Source organism: Ursus americanus, chromosome 14, assembly GCF_024610735.1.
Source record: "Ursus americanus isolate L20-20 chromosome 14, mUrsAme1.1.p, whole genome shotgun sequence".
Lineage (NCBI taxonomy): Eukaryota > Metazoa > Chordata > Mammalia > Carnivora > Ursidae > Ursus > Ursus americanus.
Genome location: NC_142140.1, coordinates 35,353,406 through 35,366,036, shown reverse-complemented (window position 1 = coordinate 35,366,036; position 12,631 = coordinate 35,353,406). Strand labels below are relative to the sequence as shown.

Below are 12,631 nucleotides of genomic sequence, written 5' to 3'. Positions count from 1 at the left end.
CGGGGTCAGGCCACGCTTGGCTCGGTTTGGAACTGCTAGCACGCTTCCAATGACGGGAGGTGTGCACAGAAGCGGAGAATTCATTATAACCGGTTAGTCATCCGTGGAGATTGTAGACGCTGCCCGTGGGCGGGACGCACCTGGCGTTTCCCAGGTGGGGCCTGTTTCGGGCGCCGAGCCCGGGGTGAGAGCGAGACCAGCGCACGGGAGTCCGGGGTCTCCCGTCCTCGCGCCGCCAAGTCAGACCAAGCCCAGCATCTGCTGGCGTAATTCTTTTCAGGGGCCACTGGGCAGGAGGGCCGGCTTGGGTCCTCGCCCGGCACCCCCGGGCGGCAGCCGCAGCCCACCCTCCCTTGCTCGCCCGCCGCCCGAGGTCGCCAAGGCTGGAGGCGGCCGGCGCGCAGGAGCGCACGCCGGGGTTGCGGAGGCACGCAAACCAGGCGGGCCCGGGCGGTGGACGCACGAGAGACCCCGCGGCGTCGGGAGCGCGCGGCTCGCCAGGGGCCACTCGAGGTGTGCTCGGTGGGTCGAGGATGACTCAGCCTCCCTCGGGTCGGTCTTCCTTGCCGGTCGGCGCGAGGGCCCCACAAAGTTCCCAGTCACACCCCAGACGTCGCGCGCGGGCCGGGGGCTCCTACAGCCAGGTGCTGGTGGGGGCGGCCAGAAAGGCCGGGGGGGCAAGGCGGGTCCTCTGGGTGCCCAGGGCTTCCCCGACTTCCTTTAGTCTCGCCGGTTCTTAAGCGCGCGCGGCCCGAAAGCGTCGCCGGCCCAGGGGGTGGGGGTCGGCGTGGGGAGCGGGTGGCCTCCGGGCCTCAGAGGAATCTCGCCTTCCCAAAATCTAGGGGGTCCGCCGGGCAGGAGGGACTGGGCGCCGCAGTGGCTTCCCTTCCCGGCCCTGACAGCCCGGCCGCAGCCGCAGTCGCGCGGACCCCGGGCTGCAGCGCGCGCGAACGCCAGCAGCTCGGAAGCTCCGGCCGGGCTCCGGGCGCTTCAGGGGCGGCCCCGCGGCGGCCGGAGCCCGAGCCCCGCGCTCGCGCGCCAGCGCCGCCCTCCGCACCCTCCCCTTGTGAGGCGCCGCGGCCCGAGGAGAAGCCGCGGGCGGCCACGCAGCAGTGCCCTCGCTGGGACCCGCGGAGCCCCCGGTCCCGTCCCCGCCCTACTCCGCCGCGGGCGACCCCGGCCGCCGCCGCGAGCCCCGGCTCCTTCCTCAGACTTTTGCCTCTCCGCCTGCCCCTTCCCTCCGGAGAATCCTCTAAGGCTCTGCAGCACCCGACCCCGCCGCCCCAGACCCGGCCGCCGGCGTGCGTCCCCGCTCCTCCCCCTCTTCCCCCCAGCAGCCCGGGCCGCCGGGGTCGGGGGACCGCGCGGGGCAGCCCGAGAGTCGCGCCCGCGGCGGCGGACTGCGGAGTTGTAAAGAACTCGCCGGCCGCAGTGGCCGGGCGGGGCAGGGCGCGCTCCGCCGCCGCCAAGGACACTGGAGTTTGCGAGTCCCCGCCCGCGCGGCGCCTCCCGCCCTCCCGCCGGGGCCCGCCGGACTCCCCGGGGCCGCCGAGGCGGGGCTGGGCGGCCGCCGCGCGAGAGGCGCGGCTCCCTCCCCTCCTCCCCCGCCTGCCTCCCTCTCCCCTCCTTCCCTTCCCTCCCTCCTCCTCCCAGCCCTCCCCCACCCCCCGCTCCTTTTTCTGCTCCCCAAGTGAGCCCGGCGCGCGAGAGGCAGGCGGGGCGGCGCGGAGCAGGCAGCCCAGCGCGCTCGCCCACCGCCCGCTCGGCGCAGCTCCCCGCGGCCGCTCCCGTAGCCGCCGCCGCCGGCGCGTCGGAAGGAGCCCAGCATGGCCGGGCCGGGCTTGCAGCGGCGCGCGTCCCGGGGGGCCTCGGCGCTCCTAGCCGCCGCGCTTCTCTACGCAGCGCTGGGGGCCGTGGTGCGCTCGGAGCAGCAGATCCCGCTCTCCGTGTAAGTGCCGGCTCCTGCGCCGCCCGGGGAGGGGACCCGGCCGCCCGCGACCCGCCTTGCCCAAGTTTGGGCGCCTGCAGGTGCGGCCCGGCAGGACCTGCCGCGGGCGTCGGCCTCGCCTCTTGCACCTGCCTTCCAGGACGGGCGTGGGGCGGCGAGGCTGGGGTGGGATGCTCTTGCCCCCTCGCTCGGGTCGGCGAGGGAGACGTGGAGAGGTTCACCTCAAGTGACAGCTCCAACTTTGAAGCCTGTTTACCGAATCCAACTTCCGCGGGCCCGTTTATTTACTCCCTCTTTGCTGTCTTGCCATCTCACTTCTTTTTGGGGAGGGGGGATGGGTGGGCTTCTTCCGACTAGTATTTGCCAGGTGATGCCCAGTTTGGGTGGTTAAGTTCTCAGACAATTATTCACATAAAACCCGGTGATCTTTTTAGAGAGCTTGGGAGACTTAGCGCATTTTGAACTATGTGACCCCCCTGGGGTCCCCTCCCGCGTTGCGCTCTGCAGTTTGGTGCTGGCAGTTTCTACCCAGGCGCTTTTTCTACCCCCCCCCCATGTTATATCGCCCAGCTCGTTCCGCCACAGCCCCGTGTGTGCGTGCGTGTTGACTGTGACACGGGTGTTACATTTGTTCCTGTGCCCTTTCCCCTGCAGGGTGAAGCTCTGGGCCTCCGCTTTTGGTGGGGAGATAAAATCCATTGCTGCTAAATACTCCGGCTCCCAGCTTCTGCAAAAGGTAAGGTTTCTGTGGTGGCAGGAAGCGATGATTTTTCCAGCACAGAAAATGGAGGCAGATTTAGTTTTCCAAACAAACGTGAACCCCGAGCAGCATCAGTTATCAGAGGTGTCTCTGATCCCTTCGTTTCTTGGCAGTGGACTGTGCAATGATTTCTCCCTACCAACTGGTTATTTTTAGATGACACTTGATTCTAAACACAAAGAAAAGCAGGATCCTCCCTGGCACTGTCCTGGCTGGGCTCGGAAACTGAGTGTGTTTGCACGGCTCTCCTTCAGTGTCGGTATTGCTGTTGCTGTGTGAGAGAAGATGCTTCTCTGGCCAAAAAATGCGAACTTCATCCAAGGGGCAGCCTCAGTGCCTGTTTTAGGATGTCTGTCACCTTGCCTGCATTGGAGACTGGGGTTCAGCGTATCCGAGAAAGACGTTGCACTATTGTTTGTCATCCCTGCGGTTGTACAATCCCATTATTCCCCAATCAGCTAGACCCAGGGCTGGGATGCATTACATCATTACAGATAAGGAGAATGAATGTGGTTATCTTTCCACTCAGCTGCACTGCTGGGTAATAACCTATGAGAGTAGTCCGCAAACTTCAGAAATTGGTCTGCGTCCATATAATTCTGGAGAGTAATGAGAATGGAGAATTGATTATTAGGCTTTTATCAAAAGCTGCATCAATTTTAATTCAAACAGGCAGCATTATGCTTAAAATTACCTTGTGAGATGTATGGTCCTTTGCCCTCCCCTCCAAGAAAAAAAAAAAAGAAAAAATAGGGTGGGGAGGAGAGATTACAGGGGTTCAAAGGATTTCAAGTTAACAAATCAACAGGATCAATCCAAGTATTCTCTCAAAGATAGAAAATAAAATTGGCCTTTAGGGGATAATTCTCTGAAAATGGGTACAAACAGATTAAATTGTCAAGTTAACTTTTCAGCATTTTTAAATGTGCTTTTTGGGCCAATGTAACATATGTGTTATGCGTGCTGCCTGGTAACCAAGTACGTATTTTATTTATGGCATTCCACTTCAGAGAGTAGCGTTTTTGGGGACATTATATGAAACAGTTTGTCACATGAGATCCAAATATCGTAATAAGGCATCAGCCCACAATGGAATGAGGGAAGTTATTCTTAAAAATTGCCAATAGCCATATTCTTTGAAACTGTGGGAAGACTGTTTGCTCAACTCTGTTATTTGGGGAAGAAGTTCCCTGACTGATGGCAGTTGATAAAAACTTGAGGCTGCAATGTGCCTTTATGGAAAATGATAATTTACATACCTGCGACCCACCTGTCAGTTTATGGGAATTGCCTCTCCCGCTAGTGTTCTTTGAATCTGGACCAGTCTGTATCCTGCTTTGGCATTTTGCCGTGAAGAGTTTGGGACTGTTGCTGCTGCCTGTATTGCATAGCGTGTGTATTTTCCTTACGCTTTTAAAGAAGAGCACATTTTGTGTAACTTTAAAGAAATATTTTTCATCTGCATGTTGTAGTTTAGTTGTAGCAACTCTGAAAGTATCCCTTCAGAGCCCGTGGATGTTTTTTGGTTGTGCTTACATATCTTTTATCTCACATTTTGCAGGAGCGCAGAAGATAGGCTTTTTCCTTCTGTCTGAAGTTAGCACACACGCTCGCACACACATACACACACGGCACAAAACCCCACCAGCCATATGATTGGCTACTCTATGATGGCAAATTGGAAACAGCTAACATGCCTCTCTTACCTTCTCATCAGCATCCTTTCTGATATTGAATTCACAAGCCTAGCTTTGCTTTTGTCATGTTTGCAGCTTGACAATTGTGTAATTATTTCCAGCTGTTTATGGCTTTGTTGTCATTCCTTGCTGTTGCCTGGCATTTTGTAATCTGATGCAAGGGGAAGGTGGGGTGTTGTTTGGCGTTAGGTTCCGGGGTGGATACCTGTTCTTCTTGCATTTTGAAGGCAGGCATCTGCCATCGAGTCCTGAGGTACCTATGGCTTTGGCTTGATAGGCAAGGACTTCCCTGAATGATGGGCCAGGCATGTCAGGCAACTTGGGGAATACTTTTGCAGGTACCTTTTGGCCATCTTGGTCCACTGCCTCCAAATATAATGGCATTTTTTAAAACAAAGAACATCGGTTTAGACAGTTCAGGGTACAAGGAGCTTTAAGAAAAGATCTAAGGTGCTCAGAGTGGGAGGCATTTGGAAAAGCAAGGAGACAGTTGCCTTTCTCTTGCTTATTTTCAAGTTTCTGGCCATTTGCACGAAGAAATACTCCCCTAAGTCAAAACTCTGTGCATCCTTCCGTCACATCACCGCGTCCTTTACAATTCAGATACTCTGAAAACGAGTTTAAAAAAAAACTTGGCTGAAAAATGAAGTTAACACTGTGTTAAGGGGACTCAAAGGTGACAATACCATGTTGCATAACAGACTGTAATTACACTTTTAAGGCATGGACATTTAAATTTGATTTTCAGTGAAGTAGGCAAACTGCATACCACTGTATAATTTTACATACTCGATGTGGTTTCTCTAGTTGACACTTCATGTTGTGAATTAATGTAGTATGTTCATTTTTAGAAAGGGGGTTTAGTCATTTCTGCACTAAGGCAAAACTTTACAAAACAGCTATTGAGAATATAAGTTAAATAACAATTGGCCATTTATTTTAAGGTGTTTGGAGACTGGGAAAACTGCCATTTTGGTAAGGTTTTTTATTAGATAATATAATTTGAGCTAGTAGAATTATCGCTGACTTCATCAACATAAATACAAGTGTTTAACAATGTACCTCATTGTCATGGCTTCAAAAAGGAGAGTATTTCCCCAATTGTTTCTGTGTTTGATACCACGGCTTTCACTACTTAAGCTTATGATACTATGTTAGGGATATTCTCTGCCAGACTTTCCCTATTTTTTTTTTTTTCTTTTTGTCTTTGCTGAGCACAGGAATAGCAACCTATTAGTTTCTTTAAGAGAGTATATTTTTGAGTTTGTAGAATGCTGTCATCGTGTTGTAGCAAAGTGGTATGCTTTCAGGATGGTGCGGAAGAACCTGAGACTTGTATGTTGGACTCAGAGTGAATCTTGAGAGGTTGTTACAGTTGTTACAGAACAACAGCCCCCGAAAGGGAAGTGCTGGCGAGCGGCTCTGTGTCTGTGTCTCGTCTCCCTTAGCTGGCGGATCCGGCAGAGGTTTCAATTGGCTTCAACTTTTAATTAACTTTCGTATTTGACATAGTCATGCCAGTATTCAGCTGCCTCTATCTTGCTTCATTTTCCCCAGAGAAGGCACATTGTTTGGGTTCTTTTGGGGAGGCACAGTTTTATTACCTCTCTCTTTTGGGATTCAGTGCCCAGCATTCCAGTAGGTCCGGTAACCTAGGCTGTTAAACTCATGGGCTCCACGCCCCGCACACCCACAATACAAGGTATTAAAGTGGCGTGATTCTCATTTCCATCCTCCTTAGGAAGCATTTGGAAGAAGCTGGGGTTTTCATTCTATTCGGTACCGCATTCCGAGACTGCTGTGTTTATGGGGATGAAGGGTTCCAATTACGTTTTCCAGAATCGGGATGATAAATGTATAGCGGAAATACAGGTACTGTGGGTCTCTGTCATTAATGCGAGGAAAACAATGGACACTTACCTTGGGTGCCTCGTGCAGCACTTACCAAACAGGCACTTCTTGGAAGGCACGACCAGGTTTTTGCATTATCAACTATTTATTGAGAGGGCGACTTTAATACATAAACGTGATGCCTCTTTCCACGAGACAGAGTCAGCAAAGTAAAAGGTTGGTTCTTTAACCCATTTTGATAATTATGACTTTTCATCAATGTGGAAATCGATGGACTTTTAAATAATTAAATAGGAGTATTCACTTATCAGGCATTGGGTCGCAGTGCCGTGCTGCCCGTAGGAAGCCTGCCGCTCTACAGAATGCTTTTCTAGGGGAGGCGCTACTTTGCTGAACATTTTTGTTGAGTAAACACGGTTATTTGTCATTCTGCAAGATTAATGCATTCAACCTACACCACCAATGGCCAATGCTTTAATTCACCGCACCACTTCAATTACTGGACTTTTCTCTGGCAGATTATTTTAAAAATCCTGAAATCTCAGAAATGACAGTTTCCAGTGTTTCAGGACAGTTTATTGGTCTCATTATCGCAATCACCAGCGCATTAGCAGGACAGGGCGAACCAGTTGGAATTCAGTGATGCGTCTTACCCACACATGTATCCATCTCACTGCATTTATCAACTCACACATGGTCCCTTGCCGACCAGATAAAGTTCTTTTCGTATGGCTTTGCTAAATTTTTGTCTGAGCTCCTTTTGTTCATTTCTTTTTCTTTCTCTCAAAATTTCTTGGCTGCTACCTACATTTCTGCTTTGCTTTTTCTCTCATTAGGAGCTGCTGCAGCCTCTGTTGCTAGATTTACAGATGCTAGTCAAAATTAAGGGAAATGAAAATATAGACGTTGTTTTCTTGTCGGAGGCAAACTCAGGTTTTTATTTCAATGTGGTTATAATTTTGATTAATTACTATGGTGATCTCATGCTAGCTTTTTATTTCATTTTGTGTTTTATCTTACTCTAATACCAGTGTGCTTTTAGGCAAACACACGAGTACCAAATCACCTAATAATTATGAAATCTGTCAGGCATGTGCAAGCACAATTAACGTTTCCATTTCGCGATGAAGATCTAGCCGGTACGAGGATGAACAAAAGTGAAAGAAACGTGGCATCATTATCCCAAGCACCTGTGGCCCCACCGGGTGTTCAATTGTCCTGCAGCCCGAAGCGCATATTCACGGAGTGCAAGTTTGAGATTTGAGCCCCTTTTCGGTCTTTGATGGATCCTCGGTTGGTGGTGGTGCTCACACTTACGTCGATCAATATATGACTCGGTGTGCTGGCCTTCCTTAAAGAAGTGGATGTTCTCACTAGGATCTTTTGTGTCCAGTCTGTCATTCATCCAGATTTACCATCATAGATGCCCACAAATGGGCTTTTTCTTTATCCAGTTTCACGTCTGCCAGGGGTCCCCCATCTTCTGCAGTCCAGTGCTTATTGAAAATGCCTCCTTCGCCGAGACCCAGAGCATCTTCTAGACAGAGACTTTGAGCAGATTCCGTGTTCCCTGGGACACTGTGATCTGACTGGGAGGTTTGCTATGGCTGAGACTGAGACAAAATGAAATAGATGTTGTAAATGCCAGCCTATGAATTAGCATATGAGAGCCTTTTAATGCAGTTTTTATACAAGAGACATAATGGCCTATGTTTTATGTCAGGTGACTACAGTTGTGCTGTTGTGTATCATTCAGAAAGAGAAAAAGTTCCTCATGTCAGGCTTCTGGAAACATTGACAGAATCTTTATCAGCCCTCTTTGGTCCATTAAACAAAAGTTAGCTTCTCCTTCAAGGGAAGGAAATGCTATAGAGGAAGAGGAGGGCTGCCTGATTCCCTTTGATTTTCCTGAGTATTTAGTGACCAGCAGATGGAGGTGGTTGTTCCTGAAATGTCAAGCCAGGCTCAAAGACCCCTCTGTGACATAGTCCTCTGCCTGGACCACAACTCACACTTGACAGATGAGGCATCTGCATAGCTCGTGTGTTTTTAGGGGATTTCTCTGTGTGTAGCCAGCACGTCTGCTTTTCAGAAGAAAGTTATTTTACTGATACAACTTTGAAAAGAGTCCAGTGTGTTTTCAATAAATGGTAAACATTTTAATTTCCATTTGCTTTGAACAACACTCATTGGGTGTTCATTCCAAGGCTGTTTAAATAAGGCATTAAATTTATAAGGTGTATTAAATTCGTATGTTGCATAGCTTCCTGGTGACCTCAAATCAAGATTATGAAAATAACTCAGAAGCCAAACTATTAATGGGCATTTCAAGGCCATATTGGGAAGGAGAGCATTCTCTCTTGACAAGAAATAGATGGCTATTTCTTCACTTTGTGCACTTCAGAGTGTTTATCTTGGCACCTGATATTGGCAAACAGTACCCTCCCAAGGTTAAAAGAGCTGTTATCCATGTAAATGATCTGGATAGGCAAGCTGGGCAGGGCCGTAAATGGCTATGGGTTCACAGAGCAGACCTGGTTATCCATTTTAGGTGAAGCAACTGCCAGTTGATATTCGGGGCTCACTTATGTTGTTACCATTATACTTATTAACTTCGTGCTGCGTGCGTACGCCCATAAAAGCAGATGCTGCTCGTCACAGAATGTGCCAGATGCTGCCTGCTGATGGAGAGGACCGTTCTTGTCCTCTTGGGCTGCTAGAGAACATGGCTGGAGGGACCCAACCAGGTCCGCTGGGACAGGACCAGTCCATCTGGCACCTGAGATCGTGTAGGCAGGGAAGCTGCAGATCTACTGAGACCAGGGCCAGTTACACAATTTTGCAGGGGCCAATGAGTGAGGAAAATGTGGGACTCTTTGTTCAAAAACCACGAAGAATTTAAAGATGATGACAGCAAAGCATTAAAGCACAGGGCCTGTTGGGTCCCGGGTGAAGTCCCCTACGGGACAGGCCGTCTTCATTTCGGCTTTCTCTTTCCCCTGCTGGGTGGCTCGTCCTCTCAGTCTAATTGAACGTTCAGGCCACAGTCAGTCTAGGAGGCATCCTTTGCCCGTCTTTGTTCATCATCAGAATAGGGGGAGAGCTTGGAGCATTTTCAGAGCCGCACATCTTTGGAGATGCAGTGTTGTTAAAGGAGAGGTCACTGGCCTAGGAGCCCTGACATCTGTCTTTTTATCTTTTCTGTAGACATTTCCTGAGTGGATTTGGGCAAATTGCTTAATCTCATAGTAAAAACAGGTAGCGTTCACTCAGTCACTCTGCGTTCCTGCAACCCAGGTACTGTGATAAGGATTTTATATATGCCATCTCATTAAATTCTCCCAACAACCCAATGAGTCAGGGACTACCATTCACCCCCATTTTACAGAGTTGGAAGTTGAGGCTCCCAGAAGTTTAGCAGCCTTTCCAAGGTGACTGAGTCTGTTTCCCTGGCCATGTGCAGCAATGTCCCTTCCTCTCTATGTGACCTTTTTTGGCCTCAGCTCCCGTCTGAGAAAAATGTGGTTAATACGTGTGTTTCTCTAGCTCACGGGTGTTTGGGAGGATTAAATGAGGTATCAGCTGAGAGGTTACTTCAGAAGCTGAAAGCCTGGGCTAACAGCAGAGAAGACTGTGTGGAGTCAGAGGGACTTGGATCGGAGTCCCAGACCTGCCATTTCCTAGCTGGGTTGTCTTGTTGTTTGACATTTCTGAACTTCGCATGTGAAAGGAGACCAACACCTTCTACATTATAGGCTGTGATGAGGATTAAATGAAAAAAAGTACAAAAAGCACTTAGCATGGTGCCTGGCACCTGGAAGCCTCCCGCCAGGGAGTTGCTGAGGTCATTACTGGTTGCATGATACAAATAGAAGGTGTTTCGGTAACCTGCACCAAGCATCTGTGGGCACCGGCTGCACAGAGCTGTGTGACTGAGCAAATGGCCACGTGCACGGATGGGTGAGTGAGTGCTGGGTGCTGGCGTGTTGGTAGGTGATCCCACCAGGCACCTGACGGGAGGGAGCATGTGGACCCAAGCGGGAGGAGGCTGTGTGGACATAGCCTTTGCCCATTCATTCTTCTCCTTGAGGTCAGCTCTCTTGTCCCTTGTCCTGACCTTGAGGGTCAGGAGAAGAACCCCTCCCACGAGGAATCAGGCTTGAAGAACTGCATCAGGGGCTCCCCGTTACCTCCTCCCTGGCTCTGCCCTGCTGTGGGGGTGGTAGGTCAGGCTGCGGAGTGGCTGCGTGTGCCCCAGTGTTGCGAGTGTGGCTGGAGCCATAGGAGAGTACAGGCACCCAGAGATTCCCCTGATGAGGGGGTGCATCCAGGAGCCAGCCACGGGCCCTCATTCATCCAGATGCCCTTTTGGACAGCATTCCAGGCATTTCCTCCCATGAAAATCCCATCTGCTGGACTTCTCCCAGTGACTTTTGGGGTGGGGGTAGGGGAGTGGCCCTGGAGACCAGCAGGAGACGGGGCACCTCGCTGGGCAGGGAGGTCTTTCCTCCAGTCAGGACAGGGAGGTGCAGTGATGCATGGGGACTGCCATCTGCCCCCAAGTCTCAGGAGACCCTGAAGGGCATCCTGTGTCCCTTGGCCCTTCCCACTGGCGCTGCCTGCCTCTGCTCCAGAGCTAGCTTGGCACCTTCTGTTGTCGTGTTGGCGGGGGAGCATCTGCAGTCCTCTGCCGATCTCCTTGACGATGTCGAAGGAGTGACACGGGCCACCCCTGTTGGTGGTAAACATAGACACCGATACTTTGAAGTTATGCTGGGGGCTGCTATTGTAGCTGCATGACTTAAGAGCATTGTTTATGCGTGAAGCCGTTATAATCAGCAGTGGAAGTCAGTAAGAAGTGAGGAATGAAAGTAAACTTGCAAGTCTGTGGTAGCTCCACTCGGGCCAGGTAGTTCCGAAAAGTGCCCAAGATCCGTTTGTGCCCCGGAATGTTACAGAACGTCAGAGTCTGTACTGGCAGCTTCTTGAAATCCACCAAGGTCATAACCAGCTTAGGTAAACAGATGGCTGGTGGGGCTGGATAGGAAGGAAATGGACTTTTTTCTTTCGAGTGTTTAGTATGAGCCAAGCATTCTTTGTAGGGAGGTGGATCACGTAGGACGTCCGACGTGGTCCTTGGTCCCCTTTGGGGGTCGCCTCCATTACCTGCCTCTCACACGTGGGTCTCGCAGCTTAGGGAGGTGGAGCAGCTGGCCTCGTAGTGGCGCTGGGACTCACGCTGGTTTGTTTCAACTCCCCAAGCTTGGGATTTTCCTTTATAGCACAGGCCACCTGTGTGGGCTGATCCCACCTGAGCACAGGCTTCAGTGGGGTCTGCAGGACCGCAGCAGGATGATGAGAAGGGCTGGGGAGGTTGGGATGCCAGAGCCCTCACCACTTTCTTTCCCCCAGACATGCGTCCTCAGGTGGGATATCAGGATGTGCGCTCTTTCGGTAACGAGGCTAAGAAGGACTCTCTAACCTCCAGCGTGGGCTTGTGCCTGCCGGAGACATAAAATGGTTCCTAGGGGAGAGTGGGCAGGGTTGGCTGGTCTGGCCCTGGCTGGCAGGGGAGAGGGGCCAGTGTTGGGCACCTTAACCCCTCTTCTTAGCCTGGAGGGAGGAGCTGCCAAGGAAGAGAACAGTCTTGTGGGATCCCCAAGCAGGATGCTGTCTCAGTTAAGACAAGAGGATTCAGCCGTTCTGCAACAATTGGGGAGCATTTCCCTTCGTGTTTTCCCTGAAAAGTCAAACCTGCTCTTCGTCTGTTTGCTCAGGTCTCTAAATATGGCAAGTGTGGTGTCATACGCTTAATGACTTGACATCTTTTCCTGAGACTTTGGTGTTTTGCATTAAAACGGAATGAAAGGTGTAATTGGCCTGTGGAATTCCTTGGAGTCTAGACCTTCCCATGATGTAAACTTGACCCTGCATTTCCTTCTTGACAGCTGCTAACTCTTGGCTCCCAGGAGGGAACGAAGCGTCTGGTTTTAGAAAAATCTAGATTTCTATTACAGTGAGCATGCACAGCTAACGAGAGATTTTTAAAAAGAGCATGGGCCTTGGAGTTGAATTCTGCTCTGCCAGTCGCTAGTTTTACCTCCCTGGGCCTTGGTTTGCTCCTCGGCAAAATAGAACTGCTAATAAAAGCACCCATGTTACGGGGCGTTGGGGAGGATTAAGTGATAGAACCCATATGAAGTAGTTTAGAACAATATGTGGCACATGGGAAGCCTTACTTCTCTGGCTACCCTCCCATTTACAGTGTCCCACTTCATTTCAGATGAAGAGCAGAAGAGACTTCTGGAATTTTAGTCACTTGGACCCCACGACGGGCTCATAAAATTAAGACAGTGTATGGCACATGCATTTAAT

At 51.0% G+C, this 12,631-nt stretch overlaps 1 protein-coding gene across 3 annotated transcripts in view; it reads left to right on the top strand.

The window, feature by feature from the left end:
- Nucleotides 1–1,672: 1,672 nt before the first annotated feature.
- The window catches only part of CACNA2D3 (calcium voltage-gated channel auxiliary subunit alpha2delta 3), an 834,102-nt gene continuing 823,143 nt past the window's right edge, over nucleotides 1,673–12,631 (top strand). For 2 of the 3 annotated variants that reach the window (XM_087866961.1, XM_087866959.1), the window contains exons 1-2: nucleotides 1,674–1,948; nucleotides 2,603–2,684. In XM_087866961.1, coding sequence (XP_087723087.1) covers nucleotides 1,827–1,948; nucleotides 2,603–2,684 — 204 coding nt within the window. In that variant the 5' untranslated portion in view covers nucleotides 1,674–1,826. Of the gene's footprint in view, nucleotides 1,949–2,602; nucleotides 2,685–12,631 lie in introns of all 3 variants that reach the window. The other variant, XM_087866960.1, reaches the window with a different exon arrangement.